At 54.0% G+C, this 21,057-nt stretch overlaps 1 protein-coding gene and 1 long non-coding RNA gene across 2 annotated transcripts in view; one reads left to right on the forward strand and one right to left on the reverse strand.

Moving 5' to 3' along the window:
• Nucleotides 1-2,825, forward strand: part of LOC119087837 — a 50,499-nt gene extending 47,674 nt beyond the window's left edge. The window contains exon 2 of the long non-coding RNA XR_005091319.1: nt 2,178-2,825. This is a non-coding gene — a long non-coding RNA (uncharacterized LOC119087837). The remainder of the gene's footprint in view (nt 1-2,177) is intronic.
• Nucleotides 2,826-10,388: 7,563 nt separating this feature from the next.
• Cd6 (CD6 molecule) overlaps nt 10,389-21,057 on the reverse strand; it is a 39,732-nt gene continuing 29,063 nt past the window's right edge. The window contains 13 exon segments of the mRNA XM_037204754.1: nt 10,389-11,321; nt 11,665-11,766; nt 11,977-12,231; nt 12,439-12,510; nt 13,865-13,981; nt 15,271-15,366; nt 15,685-15,825; nt 17,498-17,557; nt 18,918-19,220; nt 19,633-19,686; nt 19,689-19,811; nt 19,814-19,942; nt 20,493-20,843. Of these exon segments, the coding sequence (XP_037060649.1) occupies nt 11,254-11,321; nt 11,665-11,766; nt 11,977-12,231; nt 12,439-12,510; nt 13,865-13,981; nt 15,271-15,366; nt 15,685-15,825; nt 17,498-17,557; nt 18,918-19,220; nt 19,633-19,686; nt 19,689-19,811; nt 19,814-19,942; nt 20,493-20,843 (1,871 nt within the window). The 3' untranslated portion in view covers nt 10,389-11,253.

Genomic DNA, 21,057 nt, shown 5'->3' on the forward strand with positions numbered 1-21,057 from the left:
GACCAGAGGAGACTAATAGTCCAAATGACCTCTATGCTATCTGTATGACTGAGACCAGACCAGACTCTTCCTCAGGCCCTTAAGCTAGTACAGGTAGCCTCTCCAGAACCCTTCTTCTTGGAAGAAATGACCTGTACTCTGAGTTGAGTTTCAATGTAATTACATTTCCTTGTACGCTGAGGATTGTATTACACCTCCTCCTAGATTATAAGGGTCTTAAATATGTTGGGAGTGAACCACCCGATAGAAGTCTTGATCCAGGTTGCTGAAGTCAATCTGAACTGAGTTTTTTCTTTTCTTTCTTTCTTTCTTTTTTTTTTTTTTTTTTTTTTTTTTTTTTTTTTTTTTTTTTTTTTTTTTTTTTTTTTTTTTTTTTTTTTTTTTTTTTTTTTTTCTTTTCTTTCTTTCTTTCTTTCTTTTTTTTCTGAGACAGGGTTTTTCTGTGTTGTTTTGCTTCCTGTCCAGGTTCTTGCTCTGTAGACCAGGCTCGCCTTGAACTCACAGAGATCCGCCTGCCTCTGCCTCCTGGGTGCTGGGATTAAAGGCATGAGCCACCACCGATTGGCCTGAACTGAATTTTCATTTTCTTCTCTTCGTGTTTCCTTCTCTGACACCTGCGGAGACCTCCTCAGAAGCTGGCCTCAGACCACTGTTTATTCTCCTGCCAGAATATTCTCCAAGTGCTGGCAGTACAACCACCAGGCCTGGCCAAAATCTAACTTCTTAAAATATTAATTTTTTTAAACACATTTCTTTTGTGTTGGGGGCAGGCTTGTGTCATGGCGCTTGTGTGGAGGTCAGAGGTCAGCTAGTGAGAGTCAGTTCTCTTCTTCCACGGTGTGGATTCTGAGGAGCGAACTCAGGTCTTGAGGCTTGGCGGCCAGCACCTCTGCTCACTGACTTACCTCAGCGGCCCAGTCTTAAACCTGGCTAAGTGTGCAGTTCAGGGACATTAACTATGCTTGCAACTACCTGCAACCATGACTGCCGGTCATCCTCTGGAGAACTGAAACCGTGTCTGTCAATCAGCGATCCCCACACACCCTGGGAAGCCACCAGCCGCGGCACCTGCCCCGGGATCCTCCCTCTGCTGTTAGTGATCTTAAGGCTCCCGAAGGCGTTTGCCTTTTCCTGTCTCGTCATCCACTTCTCCTACCCTGGTGTCTTCCGGGTTCACATAATTGAAGCATTTGTTCAAATCCCCCTCCCTTTGAAAGCCGGAAGCATTTGGTGGGGCCTGAGCATCTAATTCAAAGAAACCTGCATGGTATGTAAAACTGTCCGAAACACCAAAGGTTTAGAGCCTTCGTGCAGAAGCTCTGCTTATACAGATGGACGTGGAACGGAATCCCCACTGTGGGCTGTGAACAGCTAGTTCCTTCCAGAATGTTCCAAGCAAACGGGACTGGGAAACCATAGCTTCACAGTGGAGAAAGCTGATGGAGGCCGCTCGGGCAGGCACACAGGCGAACATCTGCCATGGTGACCGATTGTGTATGCTGCTGCCAGGAGTTGAAGATGGCAGTCATCTCTTGGTCTTGGACCAAGACTCTTGGTGAAGGGATTGCAGAGAGCGATCAGATGGATTTGCTATTGGCCTTGAATTCTCCACCACCCCCTCCTCAGCTCTCAAGTGCTGGGGTTATAGGCTTGTACCGCCATACCTGGCTGCTATTAATTCTTTCAATTGTGATAAATTCATGTTGCTTATGCAAGTGGTTCATAACAAGGAGTAAGCCCAGTGTATAGGGAAATTCTCTGTGCCACCTATGAAAGTCTTAAAGTAATTTTTTTTTTTTTTTTTTTTTTTGTTTTTCGAGCATTTTCTGTGTGCTTTGGCTTTCTGAACTCATTGGTAGTCCAGGCTGGCTCAAACTCAAAAGATCCGCCTGCCTGCTCCGAGTGCTGGATAAGCTGTGCACATGGGCCTTAAAATAATTTTTTAAAAAAGTGTTTTAGAAGGAGCTATGGCTGGAGGCAGATGGAGAGAAAGCTGCGATGGTGGGCAGAAGGGAGCAGAGCCAGCTGGGGCCAGGAGTCAGGGCAGACTTCAGAAGCTCAGTTTTCTTGGGTGTGACATGCATGGCGGCGGCGGCGGCGGCGGCGGTGGGGGACGGGGTGGGAGTGGGCTACCTCCTTGTCTCCTGGCTCTGATGGCTTCCTCTCTTCCTCCCCAGCTCTGAGCTACTCTTGCTCTGCATCCACACCTGGGATACCTGCTAGCCCTCAGGTCGACACCCTCAACTTCTGGGGGCCCCAGGAGTGTAGGATTCAGAGGCCAGTTCACTGAAGACCCAGCTCCACTGCCGGGATGCCTTGCCTTTCCGAGGACATGGTCCCTGTCTCATGTCTCGTGGAACTGGTGCTTACGACCCTGCCGAGCATTCTAGAAGCCCACAGCCACGGGACAGGACTCTAGTGGAAAAGCAGTGCCCTGCATGTTTGCTTGTCTGTCTGTCTTTGAGACAGGGCCTCCTGTCACCCAGGCTGGTCTTGAATTCACTATGTAGCTCTGAATGATCTTGATCCTCCTGCCTCAGCCTTCTGAATTTTGAGATGGCTGGTGTGTTTTCTAAAGCAAGAATATTTCTCTATAGACTCAAGCATACGTTCAGAGCGTGAGACTGGATCCTGATTGCATCCTGTTATTAGGCCTGTAGACCTCACCCTGTTTGTGCCTGCCCATCATTGCCCGGCCGCCCCTCTCCGGCTCCTCTGACAGGAAGTTGCTCTCGAGTCTTTATATTCAGTCATTCACGGAGCACATGTCAGTTGCTTCGCAAAATGTCAAAGATCCCCTTGAAAATAAATTGATTTTTATTTTATTTTCTGCAAGATGAGTTCATTTAAGGAAAAATCTATTAAGGGGACCAGAGGAACAAGCAGTCCACAGATAAAATCTTGAGGGCCCATGAGGAAAAATGAACTGAGGAAACACTTTGTTTCTCATTCTGCCCTGTGTTCTCACCTCACTGGGGTGGTTGACAGTGGGACAAAGAGCTGACATTAAGAATAGGAGCAGGGGACCCACCCCAGGGAGCAGAGTGGGGTACTAGGTTCTCGCCTAGGTGCTCTGGGGGGCAGGGATGTGCCCCAGATGGGTGTGGGGTTAGGTGGGCTTAACCAAGCCAGCTGTGACATCAGGCTTGGAGCCAGACAGAGAGGGAGCGGAGTAGGGACAGGCAGTTCCAGGAACCCCTGGCAGGGGCACTCGGGGCACTTGGGGTCTTCATAGGCCAGGGCCCAGAGCCAATGTCTCTGCCATCACCCTCGCCAGAGAGCTCTCTACCGCCAGAGCCTCGGCAGCTCCCATGAACAGGGCAGCCTGGTTGCTGTGATTGTACACTGGCTGTCCCTGTGTGTGTGTGTGTGTGTGTGTGTGTGTGTGGTGTGTGTGAAAGTATGTGTGTGAGGGTATGTAAAAGTGAGTATGTGTGTGTGTGTGTGTGTGTGTGTGAGAAAGTATGTGTGTGAGGGTGTGTAAAAGTGAGTATGTGTGTGTGAGTGTGTATGTGTAAGGGTGTGTGTGTAAGGGTGAGTATGTGTGTAAAGGTGAGTATGTGTGTGTGTGAATATGTGTGTAAAGGTGAGTATGTGTGTGTGTGAATATGTGTGTGTGTGTCTGTGCACATGGCTGGCCCTAGGCCACAGGAGGGTTGGCCTGCTCTTGACTAAGGGTCAACAGTCCTGCAGGGGACAGGCCTCCATGTTGGGTGTCTGTCTGTAACTGGTCCCTCCTGCTGCTTCAAGCTATAGAGAAGGTGGGAAGAATGAGGGCCAGGGCAGGAAGCATGGAGCCAAATTCAGGAAGTCATGATGCTAGCCAGAGGTTGGGCCATAGATTCAGGGGAACAAAAGGTGACCATTGAGGCCACATCACAAAGGGGGTCACTTGTCATAACCAAGCAATAAGGATTGGGGGGACACTATGCTGTGAATGTTTTAGGATCTCATTCTCAAAAGCACAGTGGCTACATACTTGGAGGCCAGAGGAAGGCCAAGGGGAAGGATGGAAGCCTCGGGTGGGGGCGGAGTTCAAGGGAAAGATGGAAGTCAGGAGGAATGGAGGTCAGGGGAGAGATGAGGTCAGAGGAGAGATGAGGTCAGGGGAGAGATGAGATCAGGGGAGATGGAGGTCAGGGGAGAGATGAGGTCAGGGGAGAGATGAGGTCAGGAGAGATGAGGTCAGGAGAGAGATGAGGTCAGAGGAGGGAAGGAGGTCAGGGGAGGGATGAGGTCAGGGGAGAGATGAGGTCAGGGGAGAGATGAGGTCAGGGGAGAGATGAGGTCAGGGGAGAGATGAGGTCAGAGGAGAGATGAAGATCAGGAGAGAGATGGAGGTCAGGGGAGAGATGAGGTCAGGGGAGAGATGAGGTCAGGGGAGAGATGAGGTAGGGGGGGGAGGATGAGGTCAGGGGAGAGATGAGGTCAGGAGAGAGATGGAGTCAGGGAGAGATGAGGTCAGGGGAGAGATGAGGTCAAGGAGAGATGGAGGTCAGGGGAGAGATGGAGGTCAGGGGAGAGATGAGGTCAGGGGAGAGATGGAGGTCAGGGGAGAGATGAGGTCAGGGGAGAGATGAGGTCAGGGAGAGATGAGGTAGAGAGAGGTCAGGAGAGATGAGGTCAGGGGAGAGATGAGGTCAGGGAGAGATGAGGTCAGGGGAGAGATGAGGTCAGAGGAGAGATGGAGGTCAGGGGAGAGATGAGGTCAGAGGAGAGATGAGGTCAGAGGAGAGATGGAGGTCAGGGGAGAGATGAGGTCAGGGAGAGATGAGGTCAGGGAGAGATGAGGTCAAAGGAGAGATGAGGTCAGGAGGAATGGAGGTCAGGGGAGAGATGAGGTCAGGGGAGAGATGAGGTCAAAGGAGAGATGAGGTCAGGAGAGAGATGGAGGTCAGGGGAGAGATGAGGTCAGGGGAGAGATGAGGTCAGGGGAGAGATGAGGTCAGGGGAGAGATGAGGTCAGAGGAGAGATGGAGGTCAGGGGAGAGATGAGGTCAGGAGAGAGATGGAGGTCAGGGGAGAGATGAGGTCAGGGGAGAGATGAGGTCAGGAGAGAGATGGAGGTCAGGGGAGAGATGAGGTCAGGGGAGAGATGAGGTCAGGGGAGAGATGGAGGTCAGGGGAGAGATGAGGTCAGGGGAGTGTTGCTGGAGAACTTCTCTCCAGGTCCCGCTGCCAAGTCCCGCCAGTCCCGGATCCCACTTATAAAATGAACACACAGACGCTTACATTATTGAAACTGCTTGGCCATTAGCTCAGGCCTATCATTGTCTAGCTCTCACTCTTATATTCAGCCCATTTCTATTCATCTTTACTTTGCCACGTGGCTCGTGGCTTACCAGTACTTTACATCTTCCTTGTCCTGGTGGTGGCTCCAGGCAGTCTCCTTTTCCTTCCTCCTTCCTCAATTCTTTTCTCTTTTCATCCCGCCTATACTTCCTGCCTGGTCACTGGCCAATCAGTGCTTTATTTATATAGAGTGATATCCACAGCAGGGGAGGGGTAGAGGTCAGGGGAGGGGTGGAGGTCAGGGGAGGCAGAATGGAGGTCAGGGTAAGGATGGAATCCAGGGAAATGATTGCTGCACCCAATAACGGAGACTGTAGGGCTGGGTTGGGGCTTAGCTGCAGCTCCATGCACTGAAGCCCAGGTTTCCAGAGGGATGCTTGGATGGTTATGGAGGAACCCGGCATGTTTGTTCATTTTTCTCAGCTCTGCTGTATAAAACAGCACAGGAAAGCTGATGCCGTGGAGAGAGAGCAGTGTCAGGGGAGGATTTCTCGGAAGCTGGTGACCTCTTGGAGGCAAACGGCATCGAGGCATTGACTTCCAGCCAGGTTGGCTGGGCTCTTCTGGGTCATCCATAGCCTTACCCAAGACCCTACCTCCTGACCCTCCCGGAGACTCCAGCCCACTTGGCCCCTCCAGCCAGTCTTCCCAGGCATCTTTCCTACCCTGGGCAATAGCTTGTGGACTGAATCAGGCCCCATAGCCCCACTCAGGTGGCCTTGACCTACTTCGAAGACTTTTCTGGGCTTCCTAGTTCTCACTGAAGACAGGTGAGGCCAGGAAACGGCAGCCCGGGGTGAGGACTCACCACGGCTGTGGGATGTACCTTGCCCCTGACGTTCTTTTTCTCCGGCCCCCTCCCCTAGCTGCTATTTTGGTCCTTCCTCCATGATGGTGCGGGGTGAGCCTCTTTTCATGTCAGGATGCCAGGCCCCCGCCACCCCGTAAACAGCTGAAGGATGTGGTGGAAGACAAACTTTCCACTAAGATGACTTTGAACCAGTTCCTTCACACAGGGGCTCCCCTGCTCCTCCCAGCCAAGGGGACCCTATCCTGTCTCACCAGGCCAGGCCAGAGTATCCAGGTCATCTCTAGAGGGGTCCTCGAGGAGCAGCCACATTCCAGGGTCCCTGTCCACCTTGAGGACCCTCCCAGGGGTCCTCATGAATCTGCAGAAGTGGCAACCATATTCAGGGAGATGGAGAGTGGAGCTTGTCGGGTGTACCCTGAGGGTGAGTGTTCGAGCCCGAGCCTGGTGGCCAGCCTGCCAGGGAAGGAGCCTCAGATGGCACTCACACAACAGCAGACACAGACTGGAGCCTTTAGCGTGGACCTTGCCACCCTCAGGAGGCCACTCAGAGTGTCAGCCAGGGCCTGGCCACATCATGCCGGGCAGCTAGACCTGGGAGAAAGACTGGTTCCCAGCCTCAGTTTCCTCCACTGTCCAGTGGGGCTGGTGCCCAGGACAACCAGGTGTGTGTGAGCTCGGGACTGAGCTGCCGATATCAAAGTCACTGTCAGCGTCTCTGTTAAGGCCGGAGGCTGGTGGGGAAGAAAACCACCCCTCACACCAGGAAACACTCTGAACCCAAGACTTACTCCAGTCTCCCCCCTGTCCTCCATCTCCAGTCCTGGCCTCTTAAGCTCTGGTGCTCTGAAGCCACCTCCCCAGTGTCCCTCAGACAACCTCTCTTCTACAGCAGCGATGTTCCTCAAGTTCCCTCCTATCAATTCACTCCCCGGGGGCCTCAAAAACAAGGACCAACACCCCTGGGGAAATGACACAGGCCTCCAAGACACTTTCTTACCTGGAGTCCCTGTTCTGGACTACAGGTGGCAAATTTGGCCGCCTCTATGAATATTTTTATTTTCTTATCCAGCAAACTCCTATTCATCCCTCAACAGCCAGCCCAGTTATCCCCTTTTACCCCGTTTTCTCCCACCACACCCTTTCATGCACTGGTTTCTTCTCTGTTCCCACGGCCACTGTAGCAATGTGGTGGTGTCCTGTGTAGGATGGAGATGGGTGACGTCAGCGCTTCGGGATGACGCTTCCATTGAGACTGTTCAGTGCTGGCTTCAGTCTAGAAGTTTCTCCCCAAAGCCTCGGATCAATTCCATAAAATAGCCAGTTTGTTTCAGGCCGTCCCAGGTGAGAACCGAGTCGTTAGTAACTACAACCCTTCCAGCATGGGGAGATGCCCAGGCTCCGGTGACTTTTTTATGCACACCCAGCAGTGTGCCCAGGATGGAGAGTCTGAATGGGCAGAACAGGCCTGCCTCCTAGGCTTGTTTGGGAGCGAGGGGGTGCCAAGCAGTTCACTGAGGTTCCTGTGGGTTGGACCTGAAGTGTCCTCACCATGTAAGGAAGCGGCTCCGCATTGGGCCTTTTGAGTCAGGAGGAAAATCTGGGCTACCTGCCAAGCTGTGTGGCTTCTGGCTAGCCACTCAACCTCCCTGGTCTCTATTTCTTTGTAAGTAGTGCAGATAATCCTTTCTCAGAGTGCCCTTATCACGATGGTCCGAAACTACATCCACCTGGAAAACACCGCTTTTCTCCATTCTCTGTCAAGTTTATCACCATCCACAACCCAGACTGTGCAGTCCCTAAAGGTGAGGGCCAGGCTCCATTCCTCTCTGTGCACACAAGACCCAACGCGGAGCCTGATTCCCGGTGCATGTCAAATCGTCTGTGTCCCTGAGCTCAGCTCCCAGGAGGGTGTGCTGCCCTAACGGAGTATCTGGTGTCCCCACTTCCCCCACTCAGGGCTCCAGAGTTGAGGCAGGAGCCCCTGCTGGGCCTGGCAGCATGGCTCTGGCCACACAGGGACAGAACAAGTATGCCGGTTACTGCTCAGCCTCAGGAGCCAGACTCAGGCATGTCACATTTTAGTGGTGTGGCCTTGGGTGTGACACTGAACCTCTATGAGCCTCAGCGCTCTCACCCACAGAACAGGGCTGGCTTGAGAACTGGACCGTCCCCAGGCTCAGTTTCTTGGAGTCCTCGTTCATGTCTAACTATAGACTTGACGGCCATTCCTCCCCAGCATCATTGCTAGTGCTACTGACCCTGCAGGACCTGCTCAGGTGTCCCCCCCCCCAAATGCCTTCCTGCCAGTGCTCATATAACTAGTTCAGGGGTTCTGCTGAGTTAGCGAGGCCTCCACCCCCCTTTAGGGGCTCCAAGAATCGGAAAGGCCCTCCCCATCTCTGCAGCGACTCCCTTTGCCTGGGTGGGATTCCCGAGGGCTCTGTCCCACACCAGACTCCTGAGGCCTTTTCTAACTCAAGGTCCTACATGAGTGGAGGGGAAACCGCTTGCTTTGTCAGGACGTCCCTGCCGGCTGCTCCTTTGAGCTGGCTGCTTAGGAACAGGGGCAGGAGAAGGCAAGGAAGGCCTTCCTGCTGGTCCCATCCCTTCTCCTCTGCTACATGACCTCGATGCCCAGAGACTAGAAAGTAGCAGGAGAGACATGTCAGCTGTTCCCATTTCTCATGGACTGGGGGGATCTGGGCTTAGAGAAGGTGCTCCCCCCCCCAGGGACAAGACCCTCCCACCCTCAGTCCCTCTCCTTCCCATCCTCCTAATATAAGACTTTATTAACCTAGTGTGGGGGCATTGGATGCAGAACCCTTGACCCAGTCCAGCACCAGTGATTTTTCTTTCTTTTTTTTTTTTTCTCTCGTTTTTCGAGACAGGGTTTCTCTGTGTAGTTTTGGTGCCTGTCCTGGATCTCGATCTGTAGACGAGGCTGGCCTGGAACTCACAGAGATCCACCTGGCTCTGCCTCCCGAATGCTGGGATTAAAGGCGTGCGCTACCACCGCACAGCTCCGGTGATTTTTCTATGCACACCCAGCAGTCAAGCGTCTTTGGACCAGAGAGGGTAAGTAGCTGGCCTGAGGCGGCACGGGATTAATGGCATGGCTTGGCACCAGGAGTAGAGCTCAGACTGTGGAGCAAAAAGCTTTCCCTGTGGTTCATGCCAGGAGAGTGCCCCACCATGAAGCTTCGGCTCCTCCCTTTGGAATCCCCCAGCAGTGGTCGGGAGACTTGGCTGGGAGGTACTGCAACAGGCGACCACATCCTGGGACAGTTGCCTCCCAGAGTGCCTGTGGCTGGTACAGCAAGGACAGGAGCAGAAAGCAGGCCCATCAATCAGCACCGCAGCTCCCAGAGGGAGGCTGGATCCACAGTCCACAGGTGGCATTCAACGATGGCTGCAACCAGGCTAAAGTCACCGGCGTGTGGGTGAAATCTCAGACATGCAGCATGGACCATCTACTCTGTCTGGGGAGGCCCCTGGGCTGTCCACAGTCCACAGGCAGCATTCAGCAATGGCTGCAACAAGACTAAAGTCACCGGAGTGTGGGTGAAATCTCAGACATGCAGCATGGACCTACTACTCTGACGGGGGAGGCCCCTGGGCTGTCCAGGTGCCGGCAACCACGGGATGTGGACAGCCAGCTCCTCTGGCAGAGCCAGCCTGGTCCACAGGCCTGGGAACAGTTGGGCAGCTCCCATCTGCCCTCCATCCTTTGCACGGCACTGGCCCGGCTCTCCTTTCCCTGCATTTGGCCAGAGTACCAGGCCACAGTGGATGGCAGGCCCTGATATTCCCACCCAAATGGATCAAAGCTGCCTCCGCTTTGCCCACAGCTAACATGGAACTCCGGCACAGTGTACTCAACTGGGCACCTACCAACAGTGTCAGGAGAAGTGGCTGCTCTTAGGCCACCTCTCCCTTGAGAGTATTTTATGGGGGCGCTGGAGCACTGGGCTTACCTCCTAAGGCAGCTGCGGGGGGGACATGAAGCAGTCCCAAGTCCCCAACCAACCACAGGATGCCCATATCTCATCCCTTGGGGAACAACCTTAAGGAGTGTGTCCAGATATCCCTCAGGACTGAACCTGGGTGGTCAGAGCATCTGTACCTGTGCCCGATGTTGCCTCCTTCCTTAATCCTTACTGGAGCCTCTGGAACATTTCACTGCAAGGACCTGAGCTCCTCTCCCCTCGAGGAAACGTATGCCGCCACATGCACACACGTCCGCACAAACAGCCCGGAGTTTAAGGAACTGTCACGACACACCTCATTTTCACTCAGCAGTCATTTAATCTCAGGAACTCAGGACAGGCCACCACAGCCTGGCTGGAACCCTCCAGTTTTCTGAGGCTGCGGGGAGGTCCTGTTTAAAGTCCTGCAACAGCCACATTCACCCAAAGTGTTCTTGTCAACCCAAGGGAATCTGTGGGGGACTTATGGTGGCCTCTAGCCCTTCAGGGTAGACCCCTGTACTCTTGCCCCAACTGAGCTGCCTATCCCTCGACTCTGTGACTGGGCAGGGACCCTCTATAAGCCCCAAGGAGCTCAGAATAATGTTCAGTTGTCCAGGGATAGAGATGGAGGTCCAGCCAGTGCCCGTGGTGGACTCAGAGACCTCTGGTTGACAAGGACTGGCCTCGGCCTGAGTGGGTGGGAGCATGTGTTTGTCTTGGTCGCTCTCAGCTGACAGGGCCCAGGAGGCCGCACCCCATGCTAAGTGGGTGCTTCTCTGATTGCATTTAGACAGCATGGCCTTCCTGAGGGATAATAGCGGCCCCTGACCCAGGACCTATCTTGCGGCAGTGGGTGAGCTGCTCAGCCCCTCGGCAGCCTCCTGAGACTTAGGATCAAAGTACCTGATGAGGCAGAGTGAGCTGAGGCCTCAGCGTGAGCACAGCCCTCCACCACTGCTACAAGTGGCCAGACCCTGCTGGCTCAACCCAGGGCTCAGTCAGTGCTCACACCGTTGGCCATGCCTTTGGCTCCAGGTTCCTACAGGCTGATGGATGGGCAGAGGATGAGGAGCTGGGAGAATGCCCTTCCACCTCTGCTCGGGGCCTCAGCCTCTTGGAAGTTGATGGGTGGTAGAGCAGGAGAGCGGAGGGAGGGGCCACTCTAAGCCTCGAGGACCCAGGCTAGGCTGCTCCAATGTCATCGTAGTCCTCCTCTTCATCAGTGGAGTCTGGTTGGGGATCAGGGGGCCTGTGGGGCCAGGAAGATCAGGTCAGCAGCTGCCACCATGCCACGGGACAGTGAGCAGGCCTGTGTCCACCCCCTACCCCAGCCCCTGTGGCACCCATCTGAAATCATCTCATCCTCTTATTTACTGCTGCCTCCAGCCAGAGCCTTGTCTAGTCCAGCGCTGAGGTTCCCAGGCTGCTGCACGGTGGATGAGTGCGTGCTGGCAGCCTTACCACTACTGATGCCTCCCCTATGTGGTGCTGCTTGAATGCCTCCACTGACAGTGAGCTCACTTCCTTTTCCAGAAACCTCCAAATATTTCTCCATCCTGCTCACATCCCCCACCCTACCTCTGCCCCAGGTACCTGGACATTCAAACTGCTCCGCTGGAGGATGGTGGGGTGGTGGCTGGAAGTTCTGGTACCACTCTCCAGATGAGGTGCTGGAACTGTCACCATCTGTGGTCCCTGCTGAAGACCCGAGCTAGTTACTCTGTGCCAGGAGCCAGCCTGAAGACTCGGGAGAGCCAAGTCTGGAGCTAGGCCAATGAGCAGAGGCCCAAAGAGGGGGATGCGTGTCCAAGGTCATACAGCCAGCTGGCTGCTCAGAGTTTGGGCTCTATGCCTCTTCTGGGTAGTTGTACATAGGACTGGGAGCTTGGGAGGACACACAACTACCTGAAAACATTGCCTGGGACCCAGCCAGTTCCAAGTTGGGGGGCTGCTCTGCGGGGGGACTCCTCTCGGAAGAAAACACCTGGGAGTTCCATGGAGGTGGCTCGCTGCTGGGGTTGTTGCAGTAACCCTCCCCAGAGGAGGTGCTGGACCCGCTGTTGTTCCTCACGTGGTACTGAGAGCCCAGAGCGGGAACAGCCGTCACACAGGGTCGGGGGTCAGCGGCTGGGGTGTGGGACACGTGCAACTCTTCAAGTCCTGGGCCAGGAAAAGGGAAAGAAGGAAACAAGAGGGCTTTAAATTAGACTTCCAACAGAACTTACTGCTTATGAGAATGTTCAGGCCAGAGACACTAGTTGAGAGAAATTTCTGCTAGTTCGTGCTAAGGGGAGCTGAGCTACTGAGGTGGGAGGCAAGGTTGGCACCTGGCTTATCTTCTTCAAGACCCACCCACTCTGGACTCACCTTCCTCCAAGGGTGGCATCCGAAACCTGTTCTGCTGGGCCTCCTCCTCTGTGACCCGATGTCTCTGGGAATCTGCAGGAAGCAGGGTGAGTGGAGGGATATGGGCTCCGTCTCCTACCAGGAGCCTGGAGGAGGATGACTCTGACTGGGACAGGGCTCAAGTTTCATCTAGGGTATCTCAGGTCTACAGTGGACCAGTGTGGGGACAGGTGGCTTCTGGGTAGAAACCTGGTCTCCCCGCCCACACCCCATGCCTCAGATGCTCCTCATAAGGATATTACCAACTCGGCTCCCCCTCGTGCCCTGGTTGGTCCAGAAATGGGCTGATATTTGACCTGGGCGGCACTTCCTGGGGTGGAAGAGAAGCCACCTGGCCTGGAATCATTGTACCCTGTGCAGCTTTGAGGCTCAGGATCAGGCTTAAGAATGAAGGTCAGCTCTCTGAAGCCTGACAATGACTTTGAGTTCCAATGTCATAACATTTGGGGCACAACATCACACTTTATACACCTGGGCTCAGAGGTCTCACTGTATCAGAGTGGCTACCAAACATCACCCACGGGCCACTGGAGGTGGATCCTCCTCTGGGATCCTCCCAGAGGCCCTGAGTCAGCAGATGGAGGTGGAGCTAGCTGCCACTGTCCAGTGTCCATCCTGCCCCTGCATAATCCTCAGCTACCTCGGTGGAGGCTCCCTGCCCTGCCCCTCTTACAGCTGGCAGGCTAGTGGAGGGATGGAGGAAGGGTGCCCTTGTGGTCATGGCAATGACTGGTTCTGCACCATGTGGATAAAGGCAAAGTCCTAGGGACTTCACAGCAGTATCAAAGGAATCTCCAGCTTTCAGGACTCTGATATTCGGGAGGTTTCTGTCACACGTGGCTGAACTCTGGTACTAACTGGATTGTACAGTAGGTATAAGTGGGGCTCCAAGGAGATCCACAGAGGTGTGGGACCCTCTGGACCCATCTGCCACCCAAGCACTGCCTGGGCCCTGATGCGAGTGCGGTCTTCCCTGGTCCTATTCCCAGCAGGCTGTGGGAGCGCTAGACAAACTGACTAAGAGGCATGAGCTGGCATAGCGACAGAGGGGCTGGGCAGGCCAGAGTAAGACGTGGTTTGGGCATGATGAGTGTGTAAGCATTTGCCTGAATTGTGTCTCACCTAGACCCTCAGAGTTCGCACAAACGCAGCATCCTTGGATGCACGTGCAGGGCCTGGTGACGGCGTTGAGACCGTCAGAGATAGCACAGGAGACAGTCCTGTGAATAGACAGATCTCCAGGGTCACAGGGCACTTGGAAAGCTCTACTTTAGGACCATTCAGAATCAGTCCAGGGGAGCAACAAGGAAGTCCTGTGAAAGCCTTGTGGGCATCCACAGGTGCCCTCCTGCAGGTCCCAAGCCCCTGGAGCCGGCCCAGCACTCACTGTAGAAGGTGGTCAGGGCCACAGGCGGCTGGGAGCTGAAGTCATAATGCTCATAGTCAGAGTCGGAACTGGAATCTGAGTCCTCAGGGACCCGGGGCTGGATGAACAGCGTAGGAGCTGGGGAGAGAACAGAGGATTGGGGGACAGGGCCCAGCACTGAGGCTGGCAGAGTGCTTAAAGGGGGAGGCTGAGAGCCCAGTAGCAGGGACAGGGGACAGAGTAGCAGGTGACCCATTTTGTTCCACAACACAATGAGGTCAAACTCAAACTCTTTGGAGGCAAATCATGTGTCCTGAAGTATGTGTGACTGATCTCTCTCTCTCTCTCTCTCTCTCTCTCTCTCTCTCCTCTGTGTGTGTGCGCATGTGTAGAGGCCAGCCCAAGAGATAGCAGCAGCCTTGTTTTTGTTTGTTTATTTTAGATAAGGGCCTCACTATGTAGCCCTGGCTGGCCTGGACCTGTGCCAATAGAGCTAGCCTTGAATTCACAGCTATCTGCCTGCCTCTGCTTCTGGAGACCTAGGATTAAAGCCACGTGCCACCAGCCGCCATACCCTGCACCACACTTGGACAGGCTCGCCTACTGGGACCTGGAGCTTGCTGACTAGGCTAGATCGGCTGGCCAGCAAGCCCCAGGGATATGCCTGTCTCAGCCTCTTCCAACACTAGGATATCAGCCTCATGCCACCATGCCCAGCTTTTTGCATGGATACTGGGGACCGAATTCAGGTCCTCCTGTTTGCAAGGCAAGCACTTTAACCGACTGAACTATCTCCCCAGTCCTAATTTTTTTTTTTAGTCAGAGACCATGGGGAAAAAAATTAAGTTCCAAGAGAATTTTTTTCTTTCTTTTTTAAAGATAGGGTCTCCTGTAAGCCATGTGAGCATCATACAGCCAAGATGCCCCTGAACTGCTGATCCCCCTGCCTCTACCTCCCATGTGCTAGCATTACAGGAGTGCACCATCATGTTCGGGTTGTGTGCTGCTGGGGATTGAACCCAAGGCCTGTGTGTATTAAGCAAATACTAGACTAATGCAGCCACACCCCAGCCTTTGTTCTGGGTGGATGGTGATGGGCTCAGTGGTACATCTGGTCGGGAAGCATCTTGAGATCTGACCTCACATATCTGCCAGCTAGTGAGCAGAGCTAACATCTCCTCTGAGAACTAACACCCTGAATACTTGGCTTGTATTTGCTCAGCACTCAAAAGCCCAGAGCTGGAGCAAGGCTGAAGTAGAAAGTCATTTGTCTGCTAAGCCAGCGAGGCCGTGAACGGCTCAAGGCAACACGACCTGTGCACGGTCTGGCCTGGGTTCCTTTCCTGCCGGTGCCGCTCTGACCTCAGACCCTCCAGAGTCCGCCCTCCCCGTCCCCCCCTTGCCTTCCCCCAGGGCTGACTTCCTACCTTCTTTGGGAATGGTGATGGGGACAGCATGGTAGTTATTGGTTCCTGCTTGGGTGCCAGTGGGCAGGTGCTGGTGGTTCGCCGAAACAGGGAGGGCTAAGGGAGGGAGGCAGAGAGCCTATGCATCCTTTTCACTTTTTCTGTCTCCCAGCCTTTCAGGTTCCAGTTCAAGGACACATCTCCTTCACCCCACACCCGACACAAACGAGTTTGCTTCTCCTCCACTAGTAGGCTCCACTGCTGGGCATGCTGGGAAAAATCCTTCCCACCCCCAAGAAGTTTTCCCAGGCCTGAGCTGGGTGGTCCTTGCAGGACCACACCCGCTGGGGCTCTCCCACACCTCACGTACCGGGGGATGCCTATACCTCCCAACCGCTCTTTCCTGTCCGGGAGCTCCAGGAACATCACACTTACCATATTGTCCTTTTGCTCTCAAGAGAAGGACAGCTATGAAGATGAGGGAGACAAGGAGGAGACTTCCCAGGACAATACAGAGAATGAAAAATGTCGGGTCTCGAGACTCCCTGTCCTTCACGCTCACTGGCACAGAAGGTTCTGGAAACAGGAACCCCAATTCAGGCGGAAAAAGAGACGGACGTGGGCCCCTTCTACACCCTTCCTTGCCTCTCCACCTTGATGAAGCACCCCACTTTCCCTGTCACCATTTTCCTCCTCCCTCTTTATTCAGCTCTTCCCATCGGCCTTTAAGTGCCTCATATACGGCAAGTGTTCTGTGAGTGTATATTAAATGAGCAATTGACTAAATGCATTTACTGCCTGAAATTTTCCTCTAGCTGCTAGCCCTCAGCTCGCTCTCCCCCACCCCCCCGACGGCTTTCAGCACTTAGTCATTTAGTACCACTGTGCGTCAGGCCTTGTATCCTAGGGTCGCAGCGTGGTGACATTAACCCAGGCCCGGAGCCTCTGCCAAGTTTAGAGATACAAGCTGGGCCACATGCTTCGTCTGTGTCTGCTTCCCCAGAGGAAAACGCAACTCTCCTCAGTCCTCACCTTCTCCCCTTTCCTCTCTGGCTGCTGACAGGATGGTTTGGGCGAGGAAGGGAAGGTAGATTTGGTACCCAGAAGCAGTGTGAGGGGATGCTGAGATGTGGGGGCTCTGGGGGTATAAACCCCAGGGAAAGCCCTGGGGCTAAGGGAAGTGTTGACAATGGACCCCACCTGGCTCCAAGAGGCCCGGCCTCTCTTGGCGTTTTGGAGTAGGTGGGGCTCTCCACCCCGACTCCAAAAGGGGGCGTGGGGGCTGCCAGTCCTGCCAGCCTGGGTCCATAGCCTGGGCGCCCCAAGCATCTCACTCCTGTCTATGCTCTTTATCCACAGCCAGGGCCTCCGGCAGGACTCGGTCCTTCAGTCTCTCCCCCGGGCCCTGTCCTGCCCCATCTTGAGGGTCTGAGGCAGGATGCAAACGATCCAGGCAGGGGGAAGGGAACCCAGCCAGGTCTGAACTTCCATATGGCTCTTACAGCACAGACCCATTCTAAGTGTTAGAAAACTATTTCATTAAATAACTTCACAGCAGATGCCGAAAAAGATGTCTTGATCACCATCCCTAAACTCAAGGAACCTGAGGCTCAGAGATGTGACAGCACAGAGCTAACACACACAGCAGGGATGCGAGCCCCAGGAGCCAGCCCTGGTGCTGGCCAAGCTGCATGGAGCTAGCACACAAACCTGGCCCAGGTCTGGAAACAGAGTTCAAGTTTTGAGTGCTGGCCAACGGGCTGCTGTTACCCTAACTCTGAACCTCAGCATGTTCCTCAGGTTTTAGAGAGGCTTCCCTCAGTCGATTCGGGGGAGAGCACAGAACGGCTTGGGAAATAATGGAGGAGGGCCCTAGACCCCATGCCCTCAACTGACTGGTGCTCTTGGTGCCCCAACACCTGGCCAGGCCAGGAGTGTGGCACCCGAGTGGTTCCAAAGCACTTAGGACCTCTCTGGCTCACAAGGAATGTGTGTGTGTGTGTGTGTGTGTGTGTGTGTGTGTGTGTGTGTGTTGCTCACATAGGTCCTACATGGCTGTGATCCTATATGGCAGGATGCCCCCCAAGGGACTAGTTCATCGGTGGGATTGGGGGCCCTGGAAACAAGCCATCAGTTGTCCCCAGACAGACACCCACGAGTGTATGAACACACACACACACACACACACACACACACACACACACACACACACGTAGGTACCTGCATTGCTAGAATAAGCTACACTCACCTATCGTGACTGGAATTCTGGAAGGCCCTTCAGAAGTGGACAAGTTGTGTCTTCGGGAGCCTGTTGAAAAGTACCACCCATTTACTTAGTGAGTTCACTGGGTATCTGCTGTGTGTCAAGCCTTGTTCTAGAAACTGAACAAAACAGACAAGTGCTCTGGAACCATGGAGCATTCCCATTGTGGGCATGAGGGTACAGAAACTGTGCCCCTTTTGGTGAGAGGATCCCTGGGGAGCTGGCTGGGAAGATGCTTCAGTTAGAACAGGGCGGATAGAACCGTTCCTTCTTCCTGTGTAAGCTGCTGCAGACACTGTGTGCTTTCTCCACTCAACTTTCAGTTTGCTCTTTGGGACCCCAGGAGCTAGAGAGCTCTGTCCTCATTAACGTAATCCACACCCCCTCTAATGGATCTGCTTCCTGACTTGTGGTGCTTACACAGCTCATTAGCCATAGCATCTCAGTCTCCAGGTACCTGGAGGAGCATCCTTTATTCTGAAGCTACAGAAGTTGAGGAATTATCCCAGTCCTCCTGGCTGCTAAACAGCAAAGCTGGAACTTGGAGTCAGGACTCTGAGCCCCACAGGGAGGCTAACACTGTGTTCCTGCAGGTGAGAACCTCACTTTCATACTATAATGCCTCTGTAATTGGAAAATGGCCTCACTATGTGTGATAGCATGTCAAGAGTTTGGACAATATTTATTTTTAGTTTCTTTCACCACACCAGGATTTTTGGTGTCTCTTTTTTCCCTCCCTCCCTCCCTTCCTCTCTCCCTTTCTTCTTTCCCTGAGGTGCTGAGGTTTGAACCCAGGGTATCTCGCACACTAGGCAAATGGTCTACCACTGAGCTACACTTCCAGCCTGCATTTATTTGTCTTTATGATACATAAGACACCGATGCTGTGACTTGCCACTGTGGCCTCAGAGCTGGGAAGTGCAGTAGAAGCCACCTTCTACCGCAGGTGTAAGACTGAACTGAAATAAGCTACTGAGAGCTCAGCAGTACTTGGCATGTGGCTATAGAGCTAGATGCTGTCTCACATGTTATTACCATCCATGTTTCCTAATCTGATTTTTCCCACAACCATCACCTTTGGGATAGCAAACTGGCTTCACCTACTGAACCATTCCAGTCAACAGGTACCAGTTACTTAGCACATAATAAAGACTTCCTTGATAAATACTTAATCCATGCATGTCTGAGTTGAGCATCTTACAGGAAAAAAAACAAAAAACAAACAAACAAAAAACACCAAAAACCAAGAAAACATTCTGATCCATTAGTAATGTCTGCCTGAGCACGGTAAGGGCAATGGTCTTTCTTGGGCCAGTGTCTGTCAGTTGCTAAGCCAACGATAGACAGAGACAAAGGTGAAACTTGTGGATTAAATCTAGCGGTGGAGGGGCTGGGGACGGAATACCTGAGCAGATGACTCTGGCCGCCAGGGACTGTCTGCATAAGTAGGAGTTGTTGAACCGCCAGAAACAGTTGTTGAGGGTGAGCTCCTCTCCTTTACAGGAGTAGAACATTCTACCTTTCAGGGAGTGTGGCAGCCCCCTGGGACGATCCACCTCTGATCCACAACCCAAGGACTGGCAGAGCACTTTGGCCTCAGAAGGGTACCACTCGCTGTCACACACGGTGCTCCAGACCCCTCGGAACTGCACCTCCACCTGCCCTTCGCAGGAGTCAACACCTCCAGTCAGGCGCCAGGACTGGTGCTCTGTGGGCAGGTAGGTGATGGAGTCATGCTACGACGACATTCGGGGCCCGAACGCCCGCCAATGCAGAGATGGGCCCAGACAGCCCTATGTGTTTTCCCTCTTGCATCCGTGACCCCTCTGCCCACCCCACCGTCTCTGGCCAGCCCTCTGGTGGGACTCTAGATCCTGGCTGTTCAAAGTGTGAGCTGTGGACAGGCAGGAGCAGCTGCATCTGGGGGTTGTTGCTGATTACTAATGATGCCATTCATTGCTGTGGCTCTAAACAAGCAGCACAGGCGGACCAGAAACCCTGGTCTCTAACAGTTCAACGGCGAGGGGGTGGGGCAGACGGGAACTCCCTGCCTTCAGTCCAACTCCCACTTAGGATGTCCCATCACAAATAGGTCACCTCCTTCAGACTCACTGACTGACCTGAGCATATCACTCCTGCGTCCTCCTTGTGACCGCAGTACTGGTCTCCGGCAGCCCCGGACAGTCCCACAGGTAGGTCTCGGTTCCTGAGCAGTTCACCTGGTCTCGGTGGATGGGTCCTTGGCCTGGGGTGAAGTGCAAGCCGGCCAGCGCCTGCACTGCCCAGCCGCACCTCAGTGCTTACAGACCACGCCCGCATCCTCCAGGTCCCACGTGTCATCGCACACTGTTCCCCATTCACCATGCTCCAGCATCTCCACGCGGCCAGCACAGCGGCTGCCACCATCCACTAACCGCACAGCCTGGTTCTCTGAAAAATGGGAGAGTTATGGATGTTGGGGTGGGCAGGAAAAGTGGGGAACTGGACTCAGTGGGAGTGGCTGTAACCTGGAGGGAGGATTGGGAGACCCCTTTAAACTGAGAACCCAGTGGGCGTGGCTTAGAGATTATGTAGATGAGCAGGAGGAGGAACTAGAGACCAGATAGGCAAGGCCTTGTGCATGAGTCTCAGCCACCAAGTCTCGGAGCAAAGGCAGCCTGGGAATATGGCAAATTTGTCTACCTGGAGGGAAGAGTGAACATATAGGTCCCAATCAGGAGGATATAGGGAATAAACAGAGATTGGGTTAGGATAGGGGACCAAAGGGGACCAAGTGGATGCTTTGGAGATCTAGCTGCATCGTCTGCAGGCCACATCTGAGGCGATGCTCAGATCTGGAAATTACACGGTTAGGTGGGGCATCAATGTGGAACCACTTGAGTTTACATGACTTGGGAGGCTGGTGATGGAAGTCTGGAGACCAAAGTTTGGCTGCAGTGGTTGAAGCCTGAGGTGTGGGGTAGGTAGCAGGCACATGTACCTGCACAGGTGACCCACACCAGCCTCTTGTCGCTGCTGCATTCACGGTCCGCCACCTGGCAGAGCTGCCAATTGGCTCCGCTGCACTGCACGGTGGGTGCGGTCGCCCACGTGGTATTCCCGGCGCTGCTGATGTTCCCAGAGGTGGCCCCGGCTGGCAGCTCCGAGGTGGGTGGCATCAGGTAGGTAGCCTTCTCCAAAGTGCCACAGCCCAGCGCTTCGCACACAGCCTCTGCAGTGAGCCTGTCCCCGTGCACCACGCACACGGGCTCCCAGGATGCCCCCAGGAGAACCTCCACGGACCCGCTGCAGCGACTGCTCCCGTTCACCAGGCGGACCCCCAGCTGCTCCTCTGGAAGGGTCAGATTTGAACTGAGACCTCATTAGCTCTGTGTTCCCCCATCTGGGAACGGGGGTGAAGCCGACTACGGGGCGGGGTTGGGGGATCCAACTCTACCCTGTTCCATGTGTGAGAATTAGGGGCTGGGTCCCACAATCCCCGCTCTGGTCCCCCTGTCTCCAGAGACACCCTTTTGTAACAGAAAAAGCAAGGTTCTAGCTCAAGG

The sequence above is a fragment of the Peromyscus leucopus genome, chromosome 1 (assembly GCF_004664715.2).
Source record: "Peromyscus leucopus breed LL Stock chromosome 1, UCI_PerLeu_2.1, whole genome shotgun sequence".
NCBI lineage: Eukaryota > Metazoa > Chordata > Mammalia > Rodentia > Cricetidae > Peromyscus > Peromyscus leucopus.